Source organism: Carassius auratus, chromosome 13 (assembly GCF_003368295.1).
Source record: "Carassius auratus strain Wakin chromosome 13, ASM336829v1, whole genome shotgun sequence".
Lineage (NCBI taxonomy): Eukaryota > Metazoa > Chordata > Actinopteri > Cypriniformes > Cyprinidae > Carassius > Carassius auratus.
Genome location: NC_039255.1, coordinates 13,758,524 through 13,772,088, shown reverse-complemented (window position 1 = coordinate 13,772,088; position 13,565 = coordinate 13,758,524). Strand labels below are relative to the sequence as shown.

At 40.1% G+C, this 13,565-nt stretch overlaps 1 protein-coding gene across 7 annotated transcripts in view; it reads right to left on the bottom strand.

Moving 5' to 3' along the window:
• Nucleotides 1-13,565, bottom strand: part of LOC113112727 (zinc finger SWIM domain-containing protein 8-like) — a 40,876-nt gene that overhangs the window by 2,009 nt on the left and 25,302 nt on the right. For 4 of the 7 annotated variants that reach the window (XM_026278516.1, XM_026278512.1, XM_026278513.1 and 1 more), the window contains 3 exons: nucleotides 12,553-12,723; nucleotides 12,099-12,218; nucleotides 1,642-1,820 (listed from right to left, as the gene is read on the bottom strand). In XM_026278516.1, coding sequence (XP_026134301.1) covers nucleotides 1,642-1,820; nucleotides 12,099-12,218; nucleotides 12,553-12,723 — 470 coding nt within the window. Of the gene's footprint in view, nucleotides 1-1,641; nucleotides 1,821-12,098; nucleotides 12,219-12,373; nucleotides 12,471-12,552; nucleotides 12,724-13,565 lie in introns of those variants that run through there. The other 3 variants (XR_003293470.1, XM_026278514.1, XR_003293469.1) reach the window with 3 other exon arrangements.

Sequence of the window (13,565 nt, the reverse complement as noted above, 5' to 3'; positions counted from 1 at the left end):
AAATAAATGCTGTTCTTTTGAACTTTGTATTCAACAAAGAAACTAATATAAAACAAAGAATGTATAAGTTTCCACAAAAATATTAAACTTTTCAACACTCATAATAAAAATGGTTAACAAGCTTCTCAGGGGTAACGCAAAAGTTCTGGTGATGGAAGAAAGGAATATGAGTTGGAGGAGAAAACTTTTGCATTTCCTTGAGAAAATGTGTTAAAAAAGTTGAAGTTTTTAAGCAATTCAAAACTGTTGAAATAAAATATCACCAAGTCACCCCTTAAAGCCTCCTCAGAAAAAGAATGTTTAAATGGAAAAAAGAATGACAACATAAACTTTAAACAGAAAATCACATTTGTGACCATGTAAATTAATATTATAATACGGTTTCATTGTTTCAGATTATGGAATAAATTTACTTAGAAGAATCTTTAAAACTAATCTACAAGATTAAACAATTTACAACTCAAATCATTATTTCATTATGCATTTAGTTTGCAATCTGATGAATACATAAATACAAGAATATATATATATATATATATATATATATATATATATATATATATATATATATATATATATATATATATTAATAAATAACTCAATAATACATGGAGCTTCCTCTGGGGTTTTGAGTTCAGTTTAGTTTTTAGTTCTAAATGCGTTTACTTGTCGTTCAACAACATTTCATTACCCTCATATCTTTTTGATCTCCCTGTGGTTAAACATATGCGAAATGATAAATTCATAAATACTCTTGCTACTAGATGGCACTAACGTAAACCTGTTTTAATAAAATGTATACCCAGATGTTCCCGGATGTTTATAGGGACATGTGGCATATGGAGCACATTTCCCACCAGCGATGTATGAAATGACTTGGTAACCGTCTGGATAGGTTTCTGCTCGAGCACAGCCTCTGTCCCTCGTCTCATTATCCACGCATGGAGAGAGTGGATTAGAGCTGGCACGGTCTCCCTTTAACATTTACCCAACATTCATTTGCAAAGATTTACAGTGGCAGACATATGGTAGAGCCTCTCCTTGAGCTGTTTTTTTAGGGCTACCCCAATAGTGGCCACTTGCACAGATAAGTGCGTTGTTTCCCATGCGACAAGTTGAAACCTCGTCGGCTAGCAGGTAACTGTAAGAGCGTGTCTGTGCGTGCGAGGGAGAGATAGCATGTGTGCGCTCTTGGCTTTGGGCTGTCACAGTGTGTTTGATGCTCTCTCATCAGTATGCTCCATCCTGCGAACAGACTCAGGCTTCCCTCTCTAGCTTTAACACTCCAGAATTGTTCATGCACAATTTATATTCAGTGTGGGCGACAATGCCATCACAATCCAGCCTCAGCACCACTCGAATGCTCTAAAACCCCACTCAAATTCTTTCCTTGAAACTAAGTCTAACGAATATGAAAACAAACTTTGAGATTGCTGCACTGCATTCAATACAAAATGTCAGCTGTGACGAATTGTCTCGTGTGTTAAGAGTCTAATTTTAAATGCTTCTGTCAGTGGAAGAGTGCACTTGGCTCCTGGTGGATCATCATCAGGGTACGGATTTATTTCAGAATTTCATCTAATTAGGGATGTTATTAGTTATAATGTCAGCATGATTAGTTCCCCATTTGTGAGTCTGTACCTGTAAGTAGGCCTGCTGGCAGCGCTGCACGAGCTGGTGGAAGGCTGGAGTGCGGAGGTGTGCGTGGATATGTGCAGGGTTTAACCTCTGCAGAGCCTCCATAATGATCTCCTGCAGGACAAACGGACTAAGAACACCTTTCGCTGCCCCCACACAAAACTGGTACACGTGGTTCACACCTGAGGAGAGATACAGACAGAGGGAGAAGATTTAACAATTACTCTAATAAATTGGTGTTCTTTTTTAATTTTCTAATTTCTTTGAATTAGAATTTATTTTACCGTTTAGCATTTAAATCAGTCCAAAAAGCACTGTCAATATAAAACAACCATATCAATATGGTCTTTTTCTTGCCCATCTCTGCATTGCTTTGCTTGGTTTGATTACATTTCTCTTTTTCCCCAAATATATAAAATACAATGAGCCTACAAGTCCAAGATGGAATATCTCTATAGCCTAACACCTCAGACCCAGACCATTTTTATGAATAATTTATTCATAGATCAAACCCAGACCGGATATTTTATTGTGGTAAAGTAGTTTGCATTCTTTATATGGTGAAATGTTATTATCATTCGAAGCTCAGCAAGTGAAAAATCACCCATAAGTTAAAACACATTAAGTGGTAGAAATTTGAATGCAAACAACTGTAGAGGACTGCATCTTTATAGATTACATCCATAAAATGTGAGGCAAGTTGTTTTATATTATAATTAATCTCACATTATTGTATTGTGTTTTCATTTCCTGTGAATTCTGATGCAATTTGAGAAAATATAGAACAGAAGGGCCTAAAGTTTTTACTACACAGGGCCAAAATTAAATCTTGACTGAAGGCTGTGGGCTGAGAGTATTTGGATTATATCCAATACATTAATGTACATTTTTTAAATAAAATTCAATAATATTATCTACATTTCAATGCCATAATAAAACTGAAAAGTACTAAAAGCATTAACAAAACTACACCATTAAATATTATAAAAATATTATGCCTGCAATTTAATTTGCCAAGTTGTGATTTAAGCGTGCTGACATTTAGTATTAAAAAGCAACTTGGATGTTTCACCACACTTGTTTATGTTTGTGGTGTTCCAGACTACAGTAAGTGGAGTATCTAGAGCAAAAATTGGAAGAGATAGTGGAGTGATAACACAGGGGAAATTAATGTCAGTTCACTCACATAGTCTGTTCTAGTCTATGCATTGCTTTGCAAATACAGTTTCAAATATATTTAATCCAGAATATCCCTTCAAAGGAAGCATGTGCAGGTGTATGTCATTACCATCGGATTAAGCTATTCATCCATTCCAGTGGGGACCTTTAGCAAAGCAACAATACATACACTACAGTGTTTCCCACAGACTAACAATCATTGTGTGGTGGAAATATAGGCTAGAAAACCGCAGACAAGCTGAATGATTAAAAATGCAATTTAATTATCTGCCAGCAGGAGGTGCTTTAGGAGCGGCAGAAATATACTGGTTTCCCCGGTAACAGCATAGACAGTAAAAGAAATGGACACAGCGCCCCCATTGGAACTCAATTGAAGTGAAGCCCGTTTTTAGCATTTTTTAGCACTTCCGTTTCTGACGCGCAGACTCAAACTAAGCTTGATGACATCAGAAACCTGTCTGACAGATGTAAATCTTCTAAGTGGCTGTGCGTGCAAACTGCCATCGTTAATCTTGCAGAGACGACGAGCTTGAGCAGGGAGTTATTTGGCGTGAGTGAGCAGGAGTAAGTATTCTGATTAATTATTAAGTTGGCTTGAGAGAGCCAACTTACTGATATTCTATTTAAACTTATTATTATTAGTGGTGCTTGCCGGAGGCAAAGCACTACTATTATTATCTCACATACTTATTAGTGGTGCTTGCCGGAGGCAAGGCATCACTATTATTATCTCACATACTTATTATTCTTCTTCTTCTTCTTCTTACTTCTTCCGTACAAAACTTCGGCGCGTAACTCGTCCCGCAGTTTTTGTCACAGACCAACGAAACAGGCGTCAAATCGTGCGCCCTATTGAGGAGAGGTGTGCTATGACTTTTATAAGCGATCGGGCGTACGATGTTCGTACAGCGGGCGAAAAATCGGCCGAAAAACGTCCCATAGGAAATGCATTAAAAAAAAATTTGACGGAGCATAGCTCTGAGAGAGAATTTCGCAGAAACACGTGAATCACCACATTTGGAGAGGCTATCAGGCTGTGTGAGAACATACCCCGCAGTGGGGTATAAGTTGTACCCCTGGGGCGCAAGAGCCCCCCAAATTTGCCCCCAATACAAAGTATAGGGAGGGCTTCTCCAACTATGGGAAAAAATTACATAGGGATTTTGTATTGAACATAACTCTGGATCACAGTGTCATAGAGACAAGGGGGTGGGCTCATTTGAATCAGGCAACCAATCAGTCTCTCAGGATCACTGTGAATCTATCAAGCCACGCCCTAGCAACCATATAGAGCACCATAGCAACAAGCCCCATAGACTTCCATTGAAAAAAATCAAATGAATAACTTTGGATAGAAGTGTGATAGAAACATGAGGGTGGGCTCGTTTGACTCGGGCAGCAAACGGCCAATCATGTATCTCCTTCAAGGCAACCTAGCCACGCCCTAGCAACCATTTAGAGCAACCTAGCAACCCAAAGTATAGAGAGATATCTTAACATCTGAAAGACATAGAAGCATGGGGGTTGGTTCATATTAGCAAGCGACCATTGGAGTATCATCATTGGCAGCTGCCAGGCCACTCCCTAGCAACCAAACACAGTACCCTAGCAACCGTTTTGCAAGATCTATATCTCTGCATCAGAACATCGTACAGACATGGGGGTTGGTTTATATTGACAAGCAGCCTTTGGAGTATCACCATTGGCAGATGCCAAGCCACTCCATAGCAACCAAACGGAGTACCCTAGCAACCGTTTTGCAAGATCTATATCTCTGCATCAGAACATCGTACAGACATGGCGGTTGGATTTTTTGACTCATGCTAGCACACTGGACTTCCAACATGCTAGTCATGCTAGCAGTGATTAGCTACATGCTAATAGTGATTAGCTAAGTGCTCAAATGGGCTAAGAACTCTATAATAACTACATAGTGACCATCTGTGACAACTACCAACCACCTAGTAACATCATAGCAACCACCCAGGAGACCATAGCAACTGCCTAGCAACCAGCCAAAACACCCTAGCAACCGCCTAGCAACACCTTAGCAACCACCCCAAGTACCGTAGCAACTGCCTAGCAACCACCCAGGTTACCATAGCAACCGCCCTAGCAACCACCCCGGGTACCCTAGCAACCACATAGCAACACCCTAGCAACCGCCCGAATTACCCTAGCAACCACCGTGGGTACCCTAGCAACGGCCCTAGCAACCATCATGGGGACCCTAGCAACCGCCCTAGCAACCACCCAGGGTACCCTAGCAACCACATAGCAACACCCTAGCAACCACCCCGATTACCCTAGCAACCACCCTGAGTACCCTAGCAACGGCCCTAGCAACCATCATGGGGACCCTAGCAACCGCCCTAGCAACCACCCCAGGTACCCTAGCAACCACATAGCAACACCCTAGCAACCACCCCGATTACCCTAGCAACCACCCTGGGTACCCTAGCAACGGCCCTAGCAACCATCATAGGGACCCTAGCAACCACCCTAGCAACCACCCCGGGTACCCTAGCAACCACACCTTAGCAACAGAGGGGCGAGTTTTGCCACTGCAAGCACCACTCACATTTTCTTCAGGAAATGTACCTTCTAGTTATTATTATTATTCTTACTTCTTCCGTACGATTTTCGGCGCGTAACTAGTCCCGCAGTTTTCGTCACAGACCAACGAAACAGGCGTCAAATCGTGCGGCCTATACGGGAATGGTGTGCTATGACTTTTATAAGCGATCGGGCGTACGATGTTCGTACACCGGGCGAAAAATCGGGCGAAAAATCCCATAGACAATGCATTGCGGCCAACTTTGACGGCTCGTAGCTCCGAGAGAGAATTTTGCAGAAACATGTGAATCACCACATTTGGAGAGGCTATAAGGCTGTGCAAGATCATACCCCGCAATGGGGTATAAGTTGTACCCCTGGGGCGCAAGAGCCCCCCAAAGTTGCCCCATTCTATGCCAATGGTGAGGGATCGCCCATGAAACAATGTGTTTTTCCTACTGTGGGAAATTACATAGGGATTTTGCATTGAACATAACTATGGATCACATAGTCATAGAGACAAGGGGGTGGGCTCATTTGAATCAGGCAACCAATCAGTCTCTCAGGATCACTGTGAATCTATCAAGCCACGCCCTAGCAACCATTAAGAGCTACCTAGCAACCCAAAGTATAGAGAGATATCTTAACATCTGAAAGACATAGAAGCATGGGGGTTGGTTTATTTTAGCGAGCAACCATTGGAGTATCATCATTGACAGCTGCCAGGCCACTCCCTAGCAACCAAACACAGTAACCTAGCAACCGTTTTGCAAGATCTATATCTCCGCATCAGAACATCGTAGAGGCATGGGGGTTGGTTCATATTGGCGAGCAGCCTTTGGAGTATCACCATTGGCAGCTGCCAAGCCACTCCATAGCAACCAAACGGAGTACCCTAGCAACCGTTTTGCACGACCTATATCTCTGCATCAGAACATCGTACAGACATGGCGGTTGGATTTTTTGACTCATGCTAGCACACTGGACTTCCAACATGCTAGTCATGCTAGCAGTGATTAGCTACATGCTAATAGTGATTAGCTAAGTGCTCAAATGGGCTAAGAACTCTATAATAACTACATAGTGACCATCTGTGACAACTACCAACCACCTAGTAACATCATAGCAACCACCCAGGAGACCATAGCAACTGCCTAGCAACCAGCCAAAACACCCTAGCAACCGCCTAGCAACACCTTAGCAACCACCCCAAGTACCGTAGCAACTGCCTAGCAACCACCCAGGTTACCATAGCAACCGCCCTAGCAACCACCCCGGGTACCCTAGCAACCGCATAGCAACACCTTAGCAACCGCCCCAATTACCCTAGCAACCGCCCTGGGTACCTTAGCAACGGCCCTAGCAACCATCATGGGGACCCTAGCAACCGCCCTAGCAACCACCCCGGGTACCCTAGCAACCGCATAGCAACACCCTAGCAACCGCCCCGATTACCCTAGCAACCACCCTGAGTACCCTAGCAACGGCCCTAGCAACCATCATGGGGACCCTAGCAACCACCCCGGGTACCCTAGCAACCACATAGCAACACCCTAGCAACCACCCTGAGTACCCTAGCAACGGCCCTAGCAACCATCATGGGGACCCTAGCAACCACCCTAGCAACCACCCCTGGTACCCTAGCAACCAAATAGCAACACCCTAGCAACCACCCCGATTACCCTAGCAACCACCCTGGGTACCCTAGCAACGGCCCTAGCAACCATCATAGGGACCCTAGCAACCGCCCTAGCAACCACCCCGGGTACCCTAGCAACCACACCCTAGCAACAGAGGGGCGAGTTTTGCCACTGCAAGCACCACTCACATTTTCTTCAGGAAATGTACCTTCTAGTTATTAAGTTGGCTTGAGAGAGCCAACTTACTGAAATCCGTCTTAAACTTATTATTATTCTTCTTTTTCTGAGACTAAAATTTCTGACTGCTACTCCTCCTAGAGCTTTAACTCTACAGACTCCAAACTCGGCCCAGCTCTTCAGACTGATCTCGCCGGGTGTGCTATATCTTTTCTAACTGATTGGACTTACGGTTTTCATAAAAATGAAGATTAAAAATCATAAAAACTCCCATAGACTTACATTGAAAAGCCTCTGCTCATCTGAACATTCCGTGAACTCCAACTGTCAAAAATTCAAATCTAAACACACTGAAGCCCATTAGATTCAATCAGACTTCCCTTCTATGTACTATTACTAACCCATTCAAACTCATTCAAACTCATTCAAACTCATCTATCTATCTATCTATCTATCTATCTATCTATCTATCTATCTATATTCAAACTCATCTATCTATCTATATTCAAACTAATCTATCTATCTATCTATCTTCAAACTCATCTATCTATCTATATTAAAACTAATCTATCAATCTATCTATCTATACTAAAACTAATCTATCTATCCATCTATCTATCATCAAACTCATCTATCTATATTAAACCTAATCTATCTATCTAAATCTATCTTTCTATCTATCTATATTAAAACTAATCTTTCTATCTATCTTATGGTTGTATCTATCTATCTTCTGACTGTATCTATCTATCCATCTATCTATCTATCTATATTAAAACTAATCTATCTATCTATATTAAAACTAATCTATCTATCGATCCATCTATATTAAAACTAATCTATCTCTATCCATCTATATTAAAACTAATCTATCTATCTATCTATCTATCTATCTATCTATCTATCTATCTATAATCTGTCTGTTTCTAAACTATCTATCTATCTATAATCTGTCTGTTTCTAATCTATCTATCTATCTATCTATCTATCTATCTATCTATCTATCTATCTATCTATCTATCTATCGTCATAGCAACACTCTAGCAACTATCCAAACCAACCTAGAAACCACCCAGGGTATCCTAGCAACCTCATACCAAAATCTTAGAAACCACCCCGGGTACCCTAGCAACCACATAGCAACACCTTAGCAACCACTCAGGGTACCCTAGCAACCGCATAGCAACACCCTAGCAACCATCCCAGATATCCTAGCAACCGCATAGCAACACCTTAGCAACAATTCAGGGTACCCTAGCAACCGCATAGCAACACCCTAGCAACCATCCCAGATACCCTAGCAACCGCATAGCAAGACCTTAGCAACCACTCAGGGTACCCTAGCAACCACATAGCAACACCCTAGCAACCATCCCAGATACCCTAGCAACCGAATAGCAACACCTTAGCAACCACTCAGGGTACCCTAGCAACCGCATAGCAACACCCTAGCAACCATCCCAGATACCCTAGCAACCGCATAGCAACACCTTAGCAACCACTCAGGGTACCCTAGCAACCGCATAGCAACACCCTAGCAACCATCCCAGATACCATAGCAACCGCATATCAACACCTTAGCAACCACTCAGGGTACCTTAGCAACCACATAGCAACACCTTAGCAACCACTCCGGGTACCCTAGCAACTGCATAGCAATTATCAAACTTTTTAACTTAACTTAAAATTTAATTTTAAACTCTTTAAACTGGCCAGGCTTTCTCAAGCCAACTTAAAGTTTGTCTTGACGAACTTTTTTATCTAGTTATTATTATTCTTCTGAGACTAAATTTTCTGACTCTAACTCCTCCTAGACCGTTAACTCTACAGACTCCAAACTCGGACCAGCTCTTCAGACTAATCTCGCCGGGTGTGCTATATCTTTTCTAACTGATCGGACTTATACTTTTCATAAAACTGAAGATTAAAAATCATAAAAATCCCATAGACTTGCATTGAAAAGCCTCTGCTCATCTGAACATTCCGTGAACTCCAACTGTCAAAAATTCAAATCTAAACACACTGAAGCCCATTAGACTCAATCAGACTAACCTATGTACTATTACTAACCCATTCAAACTCATTCAAACTCATCTATCTATCTATATTCAAACTCTATCTATCTATCTATCTATCTATCTATCTATCTATCTATCTATCTATCTATCTATCTATCTATCTATCAAACTCATCTATCTATATTAAAACTAATCTATCTATCTATCTATAATCAAACTCATCTATCTATAATCAAACTCATCTATCTATCTATCTATCTATCTATCTATCTATCTATCTATATTCAAACTCATCTATCTATCTATATTAAAACTAATCTATCTATCTATCTATCTATCTATCTATCTATCTATCTATCTATCTATCTATCTATCTATCTATCTATCTATCTATCTATCAAACTTATCTATCTATATTAAAACTAATCTATCTATCTATCTATCTATCTATCTATCTATCTATCTATCTATCTATCTATCTATCTATCATCAAACTCATCTATCTATCTATCTATCTATCTATCTATCTATCTATCTATCTATCTATCTATCTATCTATCTATCTATCTATCTATCTATCTATCAAACTCATCTATCTATCTATCTATCTATCTATCTATCTATCTATCTATCTATCTTCAAACTCATCTATCTATCTATCTATCTATATTCAAACTCATCTATCTATCTATCTATCTATCTATCTATCTATCTATCTATCTATCTATCTATCTATCTATTCAAACTTATCTATCTATCTATCCTAACAACATGCTAGTCATGCTAAAAATCATGCTAGCAACATGCTAGTCGCATGCTAATCATGCTAAAATCATGCTAGCAACATGCTAATCATGCTAAAATCATGCTAGCAACATGCTAATCATGCTAAAATCATGCTAGTCGCATGCTAATCATGCTAAAATCATGCTAGCAACATGCTAATCATGCTAAAATCATGCTAACAACATGCTAGTCGCCTGCTAATCATGCTAAAATCATGCTAGCAACATGCTAATCATGCTAAAATCATGCTAGCAACATGCTAGTCGCATGCTAATTATGCTAAAATCATGCTAGCAACATGCTAATCATGCTAAAATCATGCTAGCAATATGCTAGTCGCATGCTAATCATGCTAAAATCATGCTAGCAACGTGCTAGTCATGCTAAAAATCATGCTAGCAACATGCTAGTCGCATGCTAATCATGCTAAAATCATGCTAGCAACATGCTAATCATGCTAAAATCATGCTAGCAACATGCTAATCATGCTAAAATCATGCTAGCAACATGCTAGTCGCATGCTAATCATGCTAAAATCATGCTAGCAACATGCTAGTCATGCTAAAAATCATGCTAAAATCATGCTAGTCGCATGCTAATCATGCTAAAATCATGCTAGCAACATGCTAATCATGCTAAAATCATGCTAGCAACATGCTAATCATGCTAAAATCATGCTAGCAACATGCTAGTCGCATGCTAATCATGCTAAAATCATGCTAGCAACATGTTAGTCGCATGCTAATCATGCTAAAATCATGCTAGCAACATGCTAGTCGCTAGTCGCATGCTAATCATGCTAAAATCATGCTAGCAACATGCTAGTCGCTAGTCGCATGCTAATCATGCTAAAATCATGCTAGCAACATGGTAATGTTAGATGTTTATCTCTCTATCCATCTATATTAAAACTAATCTATCTATCTATCTATCTATCTATCTATCTTCAAACACTATCTTCAAACTCTATCTATCTTCAAACTTTATCTATCTATCTATCTATATTCAAACTCTATCTATCTATCTATCTATCTATCTTCAAACTCTATCTATCTATCTATCTCAGACTGAAAACCGTCAAACTTAAAACTTTTTAAACTTCTTAAACTTTTCAAACTTTTCAAACTTTTCAGACTTTCTGGTCAGGCTTTCTCAAGCCAACTTAAAGTTTGTCTTGACGAACTTTTTTATCTAGTTTTGTATAGTATTTTAAAATGTAACGCCAGTACGCCATATTAAGTTAATTGCCTGCGAGCTTCTCCTCCTGTCTGTACGGTAATGCGACAGAGTCACGTGGTTATGACGCAATCGTTAGCCTATTTTTTACAAAAACTGTTTCTATGGGGCCATAATGTAACATAGAAGGTAATGGAGCCCTTTATACATTGTCGTGTATCTTTAGAAATAAATAATGGACAAACGGAGTCTTTAAATGCCTCAGATGTAAAGTTATTCGCTGTCAAAGTGACGCCAAAACGAATGGGAGTCAATGGGAATGCTAACGCAAGTGAAGTTCTGCTACAAGATGGTGGCACCCGGCCGACTTCAACTTCCGTTCGACTTCCTTGCCGCCTGGGTAACAGCTCTACACACAGCAGCTAACGATCATAAACGCTGCTTTATCAGGCATTACAGGAAAGATTACATTAAAATGATAAAAACTTAACTGAAGAAAGTCAGTTCCCTGCGCCGCGGTAATTATGTTTAATCATGAATCAAAGCCTTTTGGAAATCAATTTGTTGGCAGTCAGTATTGATATAGTTGGACCACCACAAATAAATCTATGTATTGGAAACACTGCACTATTCATTTCAGAAGACGACTAACCTGAACTTGGCAGAATATTGCCTTCTACTACATTTTCAATTGTAACATGAAGCCCATGAAAACTGGCAACATGCTGTGATCAGCATGGGATAAAGAGAGTTAGAGAAGAGTTAGAGAAAAGACTGGAGACTGCTGTTAAACCACCTCAACTTTTGTCCGGTGAAGGCAAGGGAAACTGTCAACACATCATTTACTTCCAGCTATTATAGCCGGTAAAGGCAAATGAAACAAAATAGCTTCTCCTAGATGATATATTGCAAAGATGTGTGTGCATACCAAGACGCGCAGCCAGGCCCAACAGCCATTTGACATCTTCAGTGTACGGGGGGCTACGGGAAAAGTTGTTTGGATGATCGTTGTGGGCCCTCCTTCCCAACATCTCCAAGGCCAGCATGCCTAAATGAGGACAAGAAGATGTCACCATTAACACTGTGTACTGAACGACACTGTACTGATCATGTAATGAATTGGCACATGCTCCCAACGTCCTAATCTCCAGGATTTATGAGTACTAATATAACGGAAATCATGCCTTAATTAATATTTCTCACTGTGAGAGTTCTTTGTCAGTCCTGCAACATGGACTCAACCGATCTCTCCCTCACCTCTCTTGATAATTAATCACCACAATTCAGGACCAGATGGATCCTAATGGGTGCAAAACAGCAACATAAGGACAGGCAAGCCATGCCCTAAAGGTTCTATGTAATTAGAAATCATGCGTCCTTACCGACTCTGTAGGCCGAGTGGAGGTAGTGCAGGCCCTGCTGGCTGATTGGTTGACTGTGCTGCTCGTCTTCCACAGGGAAGGGTGCGCTGACCAGGGAGGCGGGCTGGGACGAGAGTCCTGGATGAGAAGCCCCCTGAATGGCCTGGATGGTGGAAGCTGAGTGTACTCCTGCTGGGCAAAAAAAAAAAAAAAAAGATGAGAGGATGTACACGGTGACGGTCTATGAATTTGCCAACTGTTTGATGCATGGTTTGATGCATGGCATGGCTTCCCAACAATCTCTGGTGAACTGGTAAAAATTGTAATGAACGCTGCACTGAAGTAAAGGTGCAAAAATAATCATTTCACTGGCCTTTAATTATATTTTCACACCTACAGGTATGATCTTTTCTCTACCAGTGCCATTGCAGAGCTTTGCAAACAAAAAAATCTCTTAATTCTAACAAACCTGACATTGTACACTATGCATATTGTTGCCTCTGTGACAAATTGCTTATGTTATCTCATTTGTAAACCACTTTGGTTAAAATCATCAGAAAACTAAACGAGTAACTAATATTTTCAACCATGTATAAATAATAACTGATTTATTATTCCACAACTAGAGGTGTCAGATCATTAGGAGTGGGAATCCTGGGAATCTCACAATTAGATCCAATTTCGATTCAACGAGTCACAACCCAATTTTAAAACAATTCCTGATGAATTTTAATATTTGTTAAAACTTTTTTAACCATCACGCAAAGGCCATTTTGCCTAGCAAGTTAGGACATCAACCTTCAGCCATTGTATTAGAAATACTCAGCAGCGGCAGTGTTAACTCTTTTTCGGGTACAATGTATATTGATTTATTTAAAAAAAAAAAACTTAGATTGGTAAATTTTTTATGTTAATAATTATGGAAACACATCAGTATGAAAATGGTCCATTGGTTTTGATTTTTTTGTGGATTGATACCAAATATTCAAAGCTTCCTGAGATGTAATTAATTTCACAGTTGGTCATCTGATCTC